Raw genomic sequence first — 15,121 nt, forward strand, 5'->3', positions numbered from 1 at the left:
ATTATCCTCTGCAAGTTTAATTTGTTCCCTCCTCACTCAGCACAGTGAGGACTGGCAAACAGGCCATGTCACAACCTTCAGAAAGCTGACCAGCATCTTCATCACACCAGCCCAGGGCAGGGCTCCAGGGATTTTTGCAATGAGATGGGCTAGGCTGACTTTTTACAGCAAAAAAGGGAGTTCTACATACAGGAGTTGGTTTTAAATGGTTTGCCAACATATGAATGAAGCAGGAATCAAAACAACAAAAAAAAGGAATTGAAGATGTTCCCAAGTGACGACAAGGCACTTTCTCATAGACAAATGAGAGTGCCTGACTGTGCCCTCAGTTGCTCTCTGAGACACAAGCACACCCCTTCAGAACACTATCATTGCCCTGTTTCATACTCCTCTCTCCCAAAGGAGGCCACAGGGATGTAAGTCTGGAATATTCCTGCATTTGAGAATGTTAAGAGCTAAACCTTGCAGTCTTCTCCCAAGGTCTGTTACATTCTTCTCGTTCTGGAGCAAAAGTGTGTCACAAAGAACAAAACACGACTCTTATTTACTGCTGGATTAGAACTACTCATCCACCTGATATGTGTTTAAGGACTGCTATCTCAGTTGGGTTTTTTTAATTCTAACACAGCTTTAATTATCTCAGTCTTATTAAATGGGCCACTTGGTTATGTTCCTTGCCACTTTCTCAGTTCAGCAGGATGGCACAGAACTTTGCAGATAAATTATGCCAAACACATTATCCATGACCCAAAAAACCTCACCAGCAAACAACACACAGAGCTCTGTCAGAGGCTCACTTACATCTGACCAGGAACTCTGACAAAGGAAAACCCAGAGCTGCTTTACCTTTCCCCACAATCACCAGAAAATCCTGCTTTAGTGGCACAAGTGGCACACAGAGAATCAGAAAATCCTAATTCAACCATCAACTCATACCAATGATAGAAATAAAACTCCAATAATCATCAAGTGGAAGGCAAAAACAAAATGTAAAGGAAATAAACTTTATTTAGTGTTACCTTGAAAATCATTCATCCAAATAAGAAAAATGCACCACAATCATGAAATCATAACCTTTTCCACAAAAGAAAATGTTTCATTCCCCTCTGGCTGTAACTAAAAGATTTAAGAACACTGCAAAACAGCTTCATTACACTTTAGACAGTTGTGCCTTTTACATATCTTTGACAGAAGAGCAGGGCTAAAATGAAAGGGAAACATGATCAAGTTTAATCTCAACTTAGTCCCTGAGCTTGAGAACTTGCTGCTTTAGCAATAAAGCAATTAATAGCTATGACTTTAAGGATCCCACTGATAAATAAGAAACCAGCAGACAGTTTCATAGGTCGCTACTTCCTGTCTCTCCTTGCAGTTTCCTGCCACATAAAACATGAAAAATAAAGCATCCTGCATCACAAACACCAGTCAACCATCACTGAGCTGCTTACAGATGATGTTTAAATGAGGAATGTGTCCTTAATTTGCTAATGAGCAATCATTAAGTCACCTTAAATGTCTTCCTGATTCATATAAAATTGCATTTGAGTAGTGAGATTCGCCAATATGAAATATGATAAATCATATTTCCAATAAGAAATAACACAAATTGGTATAAAAATGTAACTTGTCTTTAAATGATTCCACTACATTTATATGAAATAATATTTATGATGTGTTGGAGGCAGGAAAACAACATACACTGAGGTTCATGCACAACAGCCAACGTTACTGAGACCTCATCTCTTTCTATAAATCAGAGGCACAGGTGGCCAGTGCTCAGTGCTTGGGCTAGTTGCCACCTGGCCAGCCAGCCAATAGCAGCCTGAATCCCCAATGGCCTGGGCCTGCTCTCCAACCTTACTGCTCAGGTTATAGAAGCAAGATAATTGTATCAGCATCAATCACATTTCAGTTAAAAAGTTGGAATTATTTACAACTGTGAGGCCTCCAGGCCAGCTGTAGGCATCACATATGGGACTACACAGGTCACTGTTTGAAGAAGGAGATGCTCACATCACCCTGCTTATGAGATTGTAAGTAGCAGAATATCAATATACAGCTGGGGCTGTAAGAGCAGACAAGGCAGAATGACTTCAAGTTTCAATCTGGGATGAGAAGTTCTTCCATCTCCAAAGCACTTTAGGTGCAGGGCTGAACAAAATTTCTCATTCCAAGGAGTTATAAAAATTCACTGTACAGATTGAGGTATCACCACAGTAGGATCCCAAAGACACACAGAAAAAGACAGATCCTAAAACACAGTCCATAGGTTCAATTGTCTTGATTTTTTTGTACTACAAACAAGTAAAGGAGAAGCAACTGTTGTAGGCATTGACCATTCATAATAAAGAAGTTTCAACCCTCTGCAATATTTGAAGCTGTACTTCATAAATAACTCCACACCTGACAGAAAAGAGAAAAAAAGCTGTAGCACCACTCAGAATAGAAAAATTTAAAAGGCAAAGAACTACTAAATTCAATTAAGAGGACAGAAAAATGTAGAGTTTGTTTTCTTTTGACAGATTTCAAAATCAGCAAGTCTGTACCTACTCCTTCCAGCCAGGCAATGGAGACAACTGCTCTTGGCTGTGCAAGGCCACTCCTTTCCCTTCACTATCACATTTTGGCCTCTCTGTGATCATTTTTCAATCACCAAATTCTCGTATAAAATATCTTTGGCAATGTTTAGTGGGAATTACCAGAGTTTAGAAGATATTTCTAACTACAAGCTGAAGGCCCTGAGACTAGAAAGCATTTCAGCCTGGGCACTGAGGTCACCAGAATGAACTCCACAATGCCATTGCAGAGAGATTTTTTTAAGCAGTCTGAGGAACTGCAGAGCTGCTACATAATTAAAGTAAAAGCTTTCAACTGCATACATCTGAGCACACATTTTTCACCCCTTAACATTTTTTGGTCCATTCAAACATTGCAAAGGGAACACTGATCATTATAAACCTGCCACTTGGACATTCTGAAACTGCCCAGTTCAGATCTCAGACCAGCAATACAATATGCTGTTAGCACACCTAAACTAGCAGCTTTACATGGAACTGTAGAACTTCTGAGCATCTGAATTTTCAACAATAAAAAAATAAGCAATCCAGAGGCTGAGACTGAACAAGTAAAAAAACAAGATATGAGGAAAACGTTGGAACAAAAGGAAGTATTTAACATCCAATAATGAAATCTTCAATATGTGTAATTCCTTATAAAAAATCTTATTAAATATATTTAACATTCAATTGCACAGAAAAGATAATTTTTATTGAAGCAAATTTGTTCATGCTGGCATTTAAAATCTCAGACAAGCCCATAAAACAATGGAATGAAAGTAAGAAGTTCTATGAGTAACCTTATGAACAACACCATCAGTGATTATACTCAACACCTTCTGCAGACAATACCCAAAACCTCTTCCAGCTAAGGCTTCAGAGTATTTCTGACAAGTTAATCAATGCCCTCAGACATGAAGGGTCTGCTGAATGAAATAATCTCACAGAGCCAGCAGGGACACACGCTGTGTATTCCATTAATTTACTTGTAAACGTCAGGATTTTCTGTTCCCCACTTTGCACTTCAAACAGTGACAGCTCAATCCCTCTGCACCACATTGTGTTCTGCTCCACAACACTCACATTGGTGTTGGTTCTTGCCCTAGGGTTCTCAGCTTTTGGCTATTTTTATGGCCTTTATTGTTGTGGTTGGTTTAGGGTTTTTTTTCCCTGACCATTTTCTCCCCAGTTAAGCAGCACCCATGTCAAATAAGGGCCCTCTAAACCACATCAGGCCTTCCCACACCTCCCAGTGGCAGGAAGGAGAGCTCTCTACAGGCAGTCTGTCAACAAGGTTATGTCAGGGGGTGCAGCTTAGATCTTCAGAGGCCATTTGAAGAAAAGCTTAGAAAAGAATGATGTACAAAGAAAAAATTATTCACCTTTCTTTTTCTGAACTGACCAGTTCAGAAGACAAAACAATATTCATGTGGTGATTGTCAACATTGCACTCCCTTATCAATGCTTCCAAACACACGTGGAAACCTTTTTTCCATACAGATCTTATGGAAAAATCACAGCCCTTTACTGCCAGCACATACAGGAACTGTTCTGCCCAGGAGCAGGTCATGTTCCTTTCTTCAAATAGCGGGAGAGGAACTGGCTCCTGACAAAGTGGATGAGCTTGGTCTCTGTGCAGAACATCGTAACGAGGGTTGCTGCAAGGCACAGGGCACCCATGCTGATGTGGATCAGCCTGGCCATCCAGCCCTTGTCACAGCAGAAAAACACCTACAACAAAGAAAACAAGGGGTTGCAGGAAAACCAGTCAGCACAAAGTGCATTTGCTGTCTCAACAAGAAATAAGGTCCAACATCCCTGTCCAACAGGCCAATGTCACCATCAAACCAAGCGTGGTTTTGCACATGCACTGACCCTACAATAAATCATCTTTAAGAGTCACAACATTTGCTTTTTTAAGTTCTGTCAGCAAAAAATAACCATTCAGTAGATATCTGGTAAATGAGGAAGCTGCTGTGCAGAAATGTGTTAATTGAGATGACACAAAATTTTGCTGGTGCTATCAGGCAAGTCTGCTGCTGTACAGCAACATGTCAGGCTATTTTTTAACTGGAAATCTCCCACTTCAAAATATCAAATTCTCCTTTCTCAGGCATAATAGATTTTCAAGCTGCCAATTTTTTGTACATTGAAAAGCTCCCATCACCTTAATAATCAGTCTGCACAATAACCATCTTGTACTGAATAAATGTGTTAAACATGCTCTTAGCAATAGCAATTTTTTCTAGTTTTGGTTATTACTTGTTATTACCACAGAAGTTTAAATGCCAGTTTCTTGGTGCCACTGCAAAAATTCCATTATTAATAACTAAGAGCATGAATTTACACACAGCAGAAATGTGTTAAATTTTATTTTACTTGTCAGATTCACCTTGTACAGGTGGCAGAAAACATTAACACAAAGAATCCCTTAACAACATACCCTGCCTTCCTGTAATGCAACTCTCCCAGCCTACCCTCAAAAGTCTTTTTTCCTAATGGCATTCCTCTTTTTGTGGACACAAACCTGATAGCAGCAGGTTTGAGAGGCAGTGAGAGCAGAGAGGAAGGAGCTCACCTCTGAGAAAGCAGTGAGCACTGCACTGATGATGTAAACCAGCAGCAGAGCTGGTGAGGGCAGCAGGCCCATGAGGGGTCTGTGGGTGCTTTCTCTGAAATAGTGATAGATGTAGTGGGTGCTGTGAGCTATTCTGATGCCCATGTTGAAGCAGTTGGCAAGGATAAAGCCCACACTGCCATACCAGTGGGTCAGGAAATAAGAGATGCACAGAAATATGAAAGACAAGGCCAGCATAACAAAATTGTACCTAGGAAAAAAAAAAAAAAAAAGAAGAAATTTAATAATGCATGCAGTTACAGCATTCATTTATTAACAATCTTTTATTTTCCAACATAAGTAACAGACTTTCTCTTACTATCTTCTAGTGAAAATAAATTTGAGAAATGAGATGATAAAAAAAAATCATTTGAAAGAACAGAAAATACATCCACCAAATTAAACAAAGAACTACATTATGTGAATGAAATTCTATTACACTAATCAGTTGTGCACTCATTGCAGAAAATCAAATTTAATAACAATTATCAGTAATGTAAAAAGTTGTGCATTATTTGCTAATTTATGTTAGGAATATATTAAAGAAAATGAATGCTCAAGAACAAATTGCCACTTTATTTCATTTCTGTTATAGTGACTGGTAAAACCAGTGCACATGTTAGAGAGGTTGTTAAAACAGCCCTTGCTAAGTTAAAAAAGGTCCCACTTTGATTGTGAAAAACAGACCTCACTGAAAGTAATTTGAAAGGGCCATATGAGGGACAGCCTAAACACAGAATGAGGAAATAATCCAGGCTAAAAGGGCTCTCAGGAGGTCAACCTAGTCCTACAAAGCAGTAAATCACTGGATTCACACCCACAGCTTGGATCATTCCTAAGTGTACGTCCAGTACCTGTACAGGAAAAATGTTAATAGTTGCAAACTTCCAATGAGTCAAGTGATTGTCCTAGAAAGTGTAACTTCAAGCTCATCTGTGCAGAAAACACACATTTAAAATACTTTACCAGTTAGTGATGTACCAAAAGTTAAATCAACAATCTTTATTTCTTAGTTGCTGACCTTTTAACCCTTTTTTACCTTTAGGAAAACCTTCCAACTTTTGCTAGAGCTTCTACATCTAAATCTAAATGCAGACAGCCTAGAAAGGAGTTACATTTCTGTGGGGCAGGATATTATTTGTGCCAATTTCAAAAGCACCAATTCCTTTTTTAAAGTCAGCACAAATAAATTTACAGGAACATTTTGGAGACACTGTTTCCTACCTGTCCACCTCTTCTTTGCACATTAAGGCAAATGTAAAACATTCTGTTACTCCATTGACAGCAAGAAACAGGACATACAATGAGTAACACCGGAGGAGATCTGGACCTGCAAAACACATTAGAAAGACAAAGAGTTAATGATTTCTTTTAACAAACCACTTTGTTTCTACAGGCACTGATACTCAGAAGTTGTAATGTTAATACTAATAAAGGAAACTTAACTTAATTTGAACAAGTTTCCTATCTAGATATCTTGAAAACAACACAAATTAACAAGGGGAAGGATTCTGATGAGCTAAGTAGCAGTTTCATAGGAAAAAAAAAAAAACCTGCTGATTTATAAAAAATTCTTAATAGCTGTCTCTTTTTCTCTAAAGAGTGGTGGTTTTTTGCCAGGTCCATAAATCTTTACCTGTTCCAGAACTGAGCATTGAGCCCCCATAAATATCCAGAGCCAGCTGAGAATAGGCATAGCCAAAAACAGTGATGGTGAGGCCAATCAGGAGCACAAATTTCAGCAGCAATTCCAATACATTTGCAGCCATTGCAACATCATCCTGAAAAAAAAGTAGTAAATCACATGAACCAAAATCAATGCAAAAATAGCCACTCTCGTGCAGAAATGCTACTTCAGAGAAACAAATCAGTTTGCATGGTGTAAAAAAGTGTGAAACTTATCCTTTGTTATTGAATTATCCACACGTGCTCTTAACTTGGTAATGTTTTTTACATGTTTATTATTCCATTTTTTCAGTTCTAGACAACAGGTAGGTTTTATATAAAATATACACACACAGACATCTCCCTTAGCCCACCAAGGACCTGAAGCACAGGTGTGCTGATGTGCAATTAGCAGGACTGCTACAGGCTGAATTTTATGAGTGAAGCTGTTCTGTGGAACAAAGCTCTTATTCATTAATCCTCCTCCTATAACTCAAACACAAGAAAAATCTAATTCTTTTCTTCCTAAAGCTGCACTCTTCAGAAACATTATTTAGCAGCTATTGATACATTTAAGTAAATAAAGTACTTCCAGATAGCATTTATTTAATAGATTTCATGATTTAAATAATAGCTTGCTATATCTGGAAGTACACAGTAGAGTAGGCTTTCCATCACACTGTTTGGAGCAGCTGATGTCAACTTTATTGATGCAAGGCAGCATTATGCCACTGCATATTTTCATTTCTATTTCATAAGCATTTTACCTATTCTCTTTTCTTTTTGGTCCAGCCTCACTAAACATTTTTGTTCTCCACTTTTCAATCTTAACAGCCTCGATATTCAAATTTAAACACACATTTCTGTCCATCACACATCTGTGATGCAACCTATCTGTAACAAAAATCAAGCATGTAACAGGTATTTAATCCAAAATAAACATACCTGCTTCTGATCCTTTACAGTCTTCCCTCTTTCCAACACTTTAGCAAAAAATACATAAAAGCTCTCTTCAATAGGCAAAAAGACAAACCTTGCCACCAGTGAACCAAGGTTATTCACAATATCATATACACCTTCAAAAAACAAACAAAAAAAAAGCAATCTCAGAGTTTTAGACATCTTTTAATTCCAAGTCTTTAATAACAACATGAATTCTAATTTAACATCTCCAAAAAAAGAAAAAATAAGTGGTATTTACTGCAACATTGAAACAGTATTCTCTAAAAATTCTGACAGCCAAGCAACTACAGCTTAAAATTGCATAGTTTGCTCATGGCAAAGGTAAGACAAAAGCACCAACTACACAGAAGTGAATCTAGAACAGCACCAAACTACACTTAAAATTCTTGCTGTAGAGGAATTTAGAGGATCCTGATAAAGTTCACTGAATGAAATCAGGAATGTAAGGATTCACTGATACAGAAGAAGACAAAGATACACATCTAGTGAACATCCCTGCCCATGGCAGGGGGGTTGGAACTAGATCATCTTGAAGGTTATTTCCAATCCAGGTTATTCTATAATTTTATTATCTTAAACTAAAGTTTATGTTAAACATTCCCTGAAATGCATCTCAAAGACTTTGAACCATTCTCAGATTTTCTAACTGTCTTCAAACATTTTAAGTGATTTTCAGAACAACATGAAGAGCAGTGACAAAGAAAATTCTGTCACTATTCCACAATACCATCACACTTACCCTGATCTCCAAAATTTAACACGTTCAAAAAAGTCATCATATATCGTTCACCTGTAAGTTCAAAACAAAGAACTTCAGAACAAGCCCCTAAATCTTTCCCAATACTTGTTCAGGCACTTCCAATACTAAGTCTTCAGAGTCAAATAGGACAGCACCTAGTTCTGAAAACCCTCAAAAACTCTATTCAGGTCACCAACAATGTACCTCATCTTCTCCCACCCAAGCTTTGTGAAGCTTTAAGTCAATTTTTTAAATATTTTTCATGAGCGCTCTTCCCTCACACTTCTCTGTCAATCCTCACCCTCTGTCAAAATCTGTTTCAAGAAGGATTGTTTGAAGAAACTCCAAGTCAAGCGTGCTTCCTTCCAGTTCACAAAGGTCTGAAAAAAGAATTGAAATGTAACAAATGTGATTGAAATTACAGAGTAGAATAGAAAACAGCAAGGCAGTGCAACACTGCAGAGTAGCTCTAACTGCAGTAGTGAGGAAACTCACAATGCCACAGTTACTAACCACTGATGTAAAGTATTGCTGAATTCAAGCACCAACAGCATTGCTCTGGCAAAAACTGATTCCCCTGTTGAAAAGCACTGTTGCTGCAGACAAAGTAGCCATAAGAGCATTCTACAGAAAATACTAACAAGGTTAGAGTTAGGAAAAAATCACCCAGGGTGTTTAATGTGCCAGTGTAACTTTCACCCTCACTGGAGATATGAATTGTTTACTGCTCTTCAAACTGTCCTTATAAGAAAGACTTGCAACCAAGAACCACCTTTATATTCTCAATGTGTATATTTTAACCAGAATGTTGTCTTCCTCAATGAGTCTTTTCATTTCTTTCTTTGCCTCACTTTTGTTTGAAAGATACTTGAGTATCTCTAGGATGCTGTGGAACATCATAGTTATTTTGTGCAGAGATCAAAGTACCAAAAATCCACTGTTACATGGTTCTGGTTTCTTTTCTGCCTCAAATCCAGTGATAGCTGGTCATATCCCTGCAGAGTGCAGATAGTCTATCTACAGTTATTTTCTACTAATATTTTACACAAACCAAGTCAGCAACAACAAACCCATAAAGAGTTCAAGTTTCAGGAGGTTTTTCTGACAAACTTCAAACTCAATTTCTATGTAATATTTTTTATTTAATTTATTATATCTTCTGCAGTGCAAAAATAATCCCAATACCACTCAATTAACTCCACAGTCTAAAAGCAACATTCAAAGTGCCCTCATGTGAGATTTTAAGAAGAAAATAGAGAAATAAATTGTGCAACTTACCTCATCTTCCACAAAGCTGGGTAATAGAGCTTTCACTCTAGCAACTGGAAATGACTTCTTTGTTGCTTCAGGAGATCCCAAAAACATCACAAAATAAATTACATAGCATGCTACTAGAACACTGACATATAAAAGCTGGGAAGATCAGGAAGGAGAGAACAAAATCAGTGGAACAAAATTAACTTAGAAATGCAGAATTATATACTAGGTGAAAATACAGTGAGAAGAAAATATAAGTAGTCTTTGTGCTTACCAAATTTTAAACTAGGTAATGATTTGAACAGTTCTTAAGAATGCTGTTGATCTTTTTATCTATTTTTAACCTGTAGGTTATCATAGACCTTTGCTAATTTTCATGTTTTATTCAGCATTTTTAAAACATTTAAGATCCAATTATAAAGCAATTACTCAATCAAAAGTCAAGCTGACAGAGTAGCTACTGCCTACATCTCTTATTTCATAGAGCATTTCCAATTTCCAGTTATAAGCAATCTACAACAGCCAGGGCAAAAACTGAAGGAAAAAGATTATCCCTCCTTCATTGTCATCATGAAAAAGTTTTAACTTGAATTAATTGTACTTGATTATCACCTTCTGATAATGTAATGCAGGTTGGTGGTACAGGCTGATAAAGTTCTGTGTGATTAGAATAACATAACCTTATTTGCAAGATGTGCCTTCACAGATGGAAGGTGTTTCCTTGTACCTCCCTTTAACTCAATGTCAAAGCACCAAGTCAATAATGAGTATCAGGAAAATATCAAATATAAATTCTAAATCTTGAAACTCCCAGGAGCTTTTTCTCTCAGCTCTCTAAAGTTCTTCAGCAGGTTAAATGTCAAAGGAAAATTAAAATTCAGCTGAGAGAGAACAAAGGGAACTTACCTGAGCCAAGGAAAAAATGTAAAGGCCCCAGTGAGGATAAAGGATTACTAAAGTAACTGTCAAAACACATTTTGACACTACTGAAAGGCTTTCAGCAATTACCTTCAAGAAACACAAAACAGAGAAGGGTTATTTTCTGGCAACATAACCACACACACAAGCTTAAAATATATGTTTAAAGCACAGAATTTATGTAGAAATGTAAGAGTTTCAAAGACAACGTGACTGTCACAGTTTCTTTCTGCATAGCTGGCCAGCTTAGATTGATATTTCTCTGTAAGTTTTCTATTCTAGCATTTCACAGTTCCTCCATTGCATTTTCCCAGTCCTTTGTACAGGACACAAGGGAGAAAATTTTGCTGGAGACTGTTATGCTGTCAATAGATACATTTCACAATTTTATGTAGAATTGTGGAAGCAGTCTCTCCCTCCACTCAAAACCTATGTTTCAGGATTTAATGATCTTTAAGGTAACAATGTCTAAATAAACCAACTTGCTTGCTTTAATGGGTACAAACTCCTGGATATGTTACAAACCAGTCCATACAGTGCTAAACAGTACACACAGGGGGTTTTATATGTTTGAACATACAAAGATCAAAGTTAGTAATCTGTTCTTTCCCTTAAAGATTTCTTCCACACGCACACATACCCCATGGACTTTACTGACCTTAAGTCTCACAAACAAGTGAGCTTGTGCTAAAACCCAGAATGGCTCTCCCAGGAGTTCAATAATGGCAGAAAGACCAAATGCCACTACACCAGCCTGATAGTGAGGAACCACAGAAGGGTCAGGTACTTCAAGCAAATATAGCCAGACTAGGCCCAAGATAAGAGACCAAAAGACACCAAGAGGGACTCTAAAAAGGTAACATAAAAACTAATTAATGAAAATGTTACTTCAGCAGGGAAAAAAAAAAAAAAAAAGACACAAAGAAAATTACATTACAATACTACATATGGCCACAATGATCACACGAAAAAAGGCCCTGAGGAATTAATTCCCTTTGTTGCCACATCAAGAATGAATATTTTCCTTTGTAATGAACACCCTTAAGGCATTCACTGCAAGACACAGAAAACTCCATCAAGTTTTACATCACTGGAGCAAGATCTCTTTGACCCTCACACTATCAGACCCCTAAGATTTTTGACATCCAGCTCCTAAGACATATTTCAGATGCTTCATCAAAGTTAACCTTCATTTGAAGTCATGCTTCTCTGCAGGAAAAATGTAAAAAAATGTAAAACAAAAAAGACATAGTCAATGATATCTCTGTCATTTAATGATCACTTGAAAAGCTATCACATTGCAGAAAGCTGACTACAGTACAGCTTAGGGAACAGAAACAACACATTTAAAATATTACTATTAGACCTCTTCCTGACAGGGACAGTCTCTCTGCTTCATACCCAGATGCAGATGACTACACATAGCCCCCCATTCCTGGGCCAGATCCAGTTAACAGCTGGGCAGTTCCAGGCAAAGTCAGGTGCCCCAATGGGAGAATACTATTTTATCATGCAGGGGCAGTTTTCCACCATATCAGGCAAGTAAATTTACTTCCCAGCCTAGCCCAGCTGGGGCTACACAGCAGCTAGAGTTCACAGAACCAGGAACCAGAAGGAAGAAACAAGCCACCTTATCCACACTGCTATGCATGTTTGCTTGTGGCAGCATCCTGTGGACTTTAAGCTGTTCTGCTATAAATAGCACCACAGCTGAAAGAAGCAAACCTACTTCTTCCCTGTTGTTTAATTCCAATCTTCTTTCACCTTTTCACATCAATCCTACACAAACATTTGTGTTGCAAGTTCACAAATGCACATCAGGTAATAAAAGAACAAAACTGACCAGGAAGAAGAAGAAAAAACAAAAGACTACATGCAAAAGGGTCTTCCTTCAACAGCTATGGCCTAAATGAAACTCAAATAGAAAAAATGGCACTTTTGGCAAAGAATCTCCTCAGGTGCTCCAACATGAAATAAAGTCCAAAAATGCTAAAGAACCAGAATTGAGCAGTTTCCTACATCAGAAATACGACTGGGGCTTCTATACACTGAAATAAACACTTTCTCTCATTCTGTGAGCTACCAGACAAAAATGAGAAGTTCTAAAGAAGTAAACTTTTAAAAGTATCTTACGTCAGCCACAGGAGATTAATTGTTTTGGTCCAGTTTCTCTTGGCACTTCCACTCAAACAAGCTCTGCGAAATGCCTCCCTGGCGAGGAAGCCAACTGTTGAGTACAGCAGAGTCAGCCTAAAATAGGTGAAAAGGGGGGAAAAAAATAAAAAAGGAGAGAAAACGATTTCTTTTCAATAAATTGTAAATCCTTCATGCAGTAGCATCACCATTTTTACACACGACTGCCTGGCAGACAAGTTCTTACAGGTGTTCAAATATAGTTATAAGAGCTAAAATTATCATTATCTCCTAAGAACGGACAGGAAGTAATTTCGTGCGACTATTCAAATGGCAGGAATACATGCCGCGGACCAAATGTGAGGATACAGAGTATATCCTATAGGAAAAGCACATTGTAACTAGTTTTTCCTCTGCAAACTGATGGTTTAAACACAAAACGCTAGAAGTGTTTCAGGCCAAAACAGACCTGGGGAGGCAGGAAATGAGCAAACACTGTGACACAGCCGACAGATTGCACAGCATCAATCGGAGCATCGCCAGTGACAGAGCACAGAGCAGCACGGAGCACAGGCTCTGCCCAGAGCCCCACCAGCCCCGGGACGCCTCACTGTGCCGCCGAGCCGCCTCCCTCACCTGACATTGACCACGCCGATGAGCTCCCGGGACAGGAACCGCAGGGTGAAGGCGTTCAGCCCGAAGGTGACCACCCGGAACAGCACCTGTGAAAGAAGCCGCACGGGAAGCACCTGCGGCGCCCCGCCGAGCTGCCGCAGCAGGATGAGGAGGAAGGAGGGAGGGACGGCCCCGCACCTGCAGCAGGGCGCTGGACGAGGCCAGCCGGGCGGTCTGGCCCAGCACGTCCTGCGCCGCCATCGCGCCGCTCCCGCCGCCAGGAAGTGGCGCGGCCGCCGTCGCGCAGGATTCCGTCAGCGGGGCGGTACCGCCAGGCCCGGCCCGGCCCGGCCCTGAGGGGACACGGCGGTACCGCCTCACACTGAGGGGATGCGGCGGTACCGCCCGACCCCGCCCGGCCCTGAGGGGACGCGGCGGTACCGCCTCACACTGAGGGGATGCGGCGGGTACCACCCGGCCCGGCCCTGACGGGACACGGCGGTACCGCCCGACACTGAGGGGACACGGCGGTACCGCCCGGCCCGGCCCTGAGGGAACACGGCAGTACCGCCTCACACTGAGGGGATGCGGCGGTACCGCCCGACCCGGCCCTGCCCTGAGGGAACACGGCGGTACCGCCTCACACTGAGGGGACAAGGCGGCACCGCCCGGCCCTGCCCTGAGGGGACACGGCGGCACCGCCCGGCCCTGAGGGGACACGGCGGTACCGCCTCACACTGAGGGGATGCGGCGGTACCGCCCGACACGGCCCTGCCCTGAGGGAACACGGCGGTACCGCCCCGCACTGAGGGGACACGGCGGTACCGCCCGACCCTGCGGCACCGCCCCGCACTGAGGGGACACGGCGGTACCGCCCGACCCTGCGGCACCGCCCCGCAGTGAGGGGACACCGAGCGCCAGGGGGACACTGAGGGCACACGGCGCGGAGGGTGGTGCCAGCGACAGAGGGCGAATGGCCAAGGAACTTCAGCCCCCAAAAGTGAGGAGGCGCAGCGCCACAGCCCCGGGTTCCTCCGAAGGCCGCCCAGGACCGCAGCCTGCCGTACGGGAGGGGATACCCCATCCACCGCGCTAACATCAACAAGCGCTGCTTTCAGAGAGTGCTGAAGAGCTTCCGAGTTCCGAGTTTCTAAACTGAGGGCAAAACACCAACCTTCCCTGACCTAGGGAGAAACACAGCCGAAATGGAAGGGGAAAGGATCTTCCTTCATTCTGTGGAGAAAAAAAAAGAAAAAACCCAACACACACAACCAAAAAAACAACCAAAAAAACTCAACCAAACAACAAAAAAACCCACCACATAAAACTCACCCCAAACCCACCTTCAAATACCAAGATGCAATTTAATTGCACCAGATTGGGTTTGATAATACAGTGCATTGAAGCCTTCCTAACAGGCAAGACTTTGGACTCGGTGTAAGTCAGGACAGCTCCAGACTATTTTGGATCACTGTTTAAGCAGTGATATATAAAAAGATTCTATCTTTCTGTGTAACAGAACATTCCCTTCAGAAGCACGGCACTTCTAGCTCAGAGGTCACATTTTTCTTAGCAAAGCTGGAGTTGAACTAAGATTTTTCCTGTCTAACAGCAGCTACAAAGAGCATGGGGGAGGGAAGTATCTGAGCCCTACTTGAT

The 15,121-nt window shown here is 40.8% G+C and overlaps 1 protein-coding gene across 2 annotated transcripts; it reads right to left on the bottom strand.

Moving 5' to 3' along the window:
• Positions 1 to 990: 990 nt before the first annotated feature.
• On the bottom strand, positions 991 to 13,908 carry RFT1 (RFT1 homolog). 2 transcript variants are annotated; one of them, XR_008841510.1, is made up of 14 exons: positions 13,661 to 13,888; positions 13,484 to 13,569; positions 12,848 to 12,964; positions 11,373 to 11,562; positions 10,703 to 10,804; positions 9,818 to 9,952; positions 8,841 to 8,919; positions 8,540 to 8,590; positions 7,783 to 7,913; positions 6,809 to 6,953; positions 6,397 to 6,502; positions 5,134 to 5,383; positions 2,779 to 4,286; positions 991 to 2,383 (listed from the first exon to the last, which is right to left on the bottom strand). XR_008841510.1 is itself a non-coding variant. In XM_056501896.1 (13 exons), the coding sequence occupies exons 1-13, from the start codon at positions 13,721 to 13,723 to the stop codon at positions 4,122 to 4,124; spliced, it is 1,620 nt and encodes a 539-aa protein (XP_056357871.1). In that variant the 5' UTR covers positions 13,724 to 13,908; the 3' UTR covers positions 991 to 4,121. The 2 variants fall into 2 exon arrangements, 1 of the variants encoding a protein (XP_056357871.1); XM_056501896.1 differs by having other exon boundaries at positions 991 to 4,286; positions 13,661 to 13,908.
• Positions 13,909 to 15,121: the final 1,213 nt, after the last annotated feature.

The sequence above is a fragment of the Oenanthe melanoleuca genome, chromosome 12, assembly GCF_029582105.1.
Source record: "Oenanthe melanoleuca isolate GR-GAL-2019-014 chromosome 12, OMel1.0, whole genome shotgun sequence".
In the NCBI taxonomy this organism is placed as follows: Eukaryota; Metazoa; Chordata; class Aves; order Passeriformes; family Muscicapidae; genus Oenanthe; species Oenanthe melanoleuca.

Coding starts and splice junctions, on each gene's coding strand:
- RFT1 (XM_056501896.1), bottom strand. CDS start 13,723: ATGGCGGCGCAGGACGTGCTGGGCCAGACCGCCCGGCTGGCCTCGTCC. Junction 11,563..12,847: donor ATTAATCTCCTGTGGCTGAC/GTAAGATACTTT, acceptor TTACCTTTTTAG/AGTCCCTCTTGGTGTCTTTT. Junction 8,920..9,817: donor CCAGCTTTGTGGAAGATGAG/GTAAGTTGCACA, acceptor TTCTTTTTTCAG/ACCTTTGTGAACTGGAAGGA.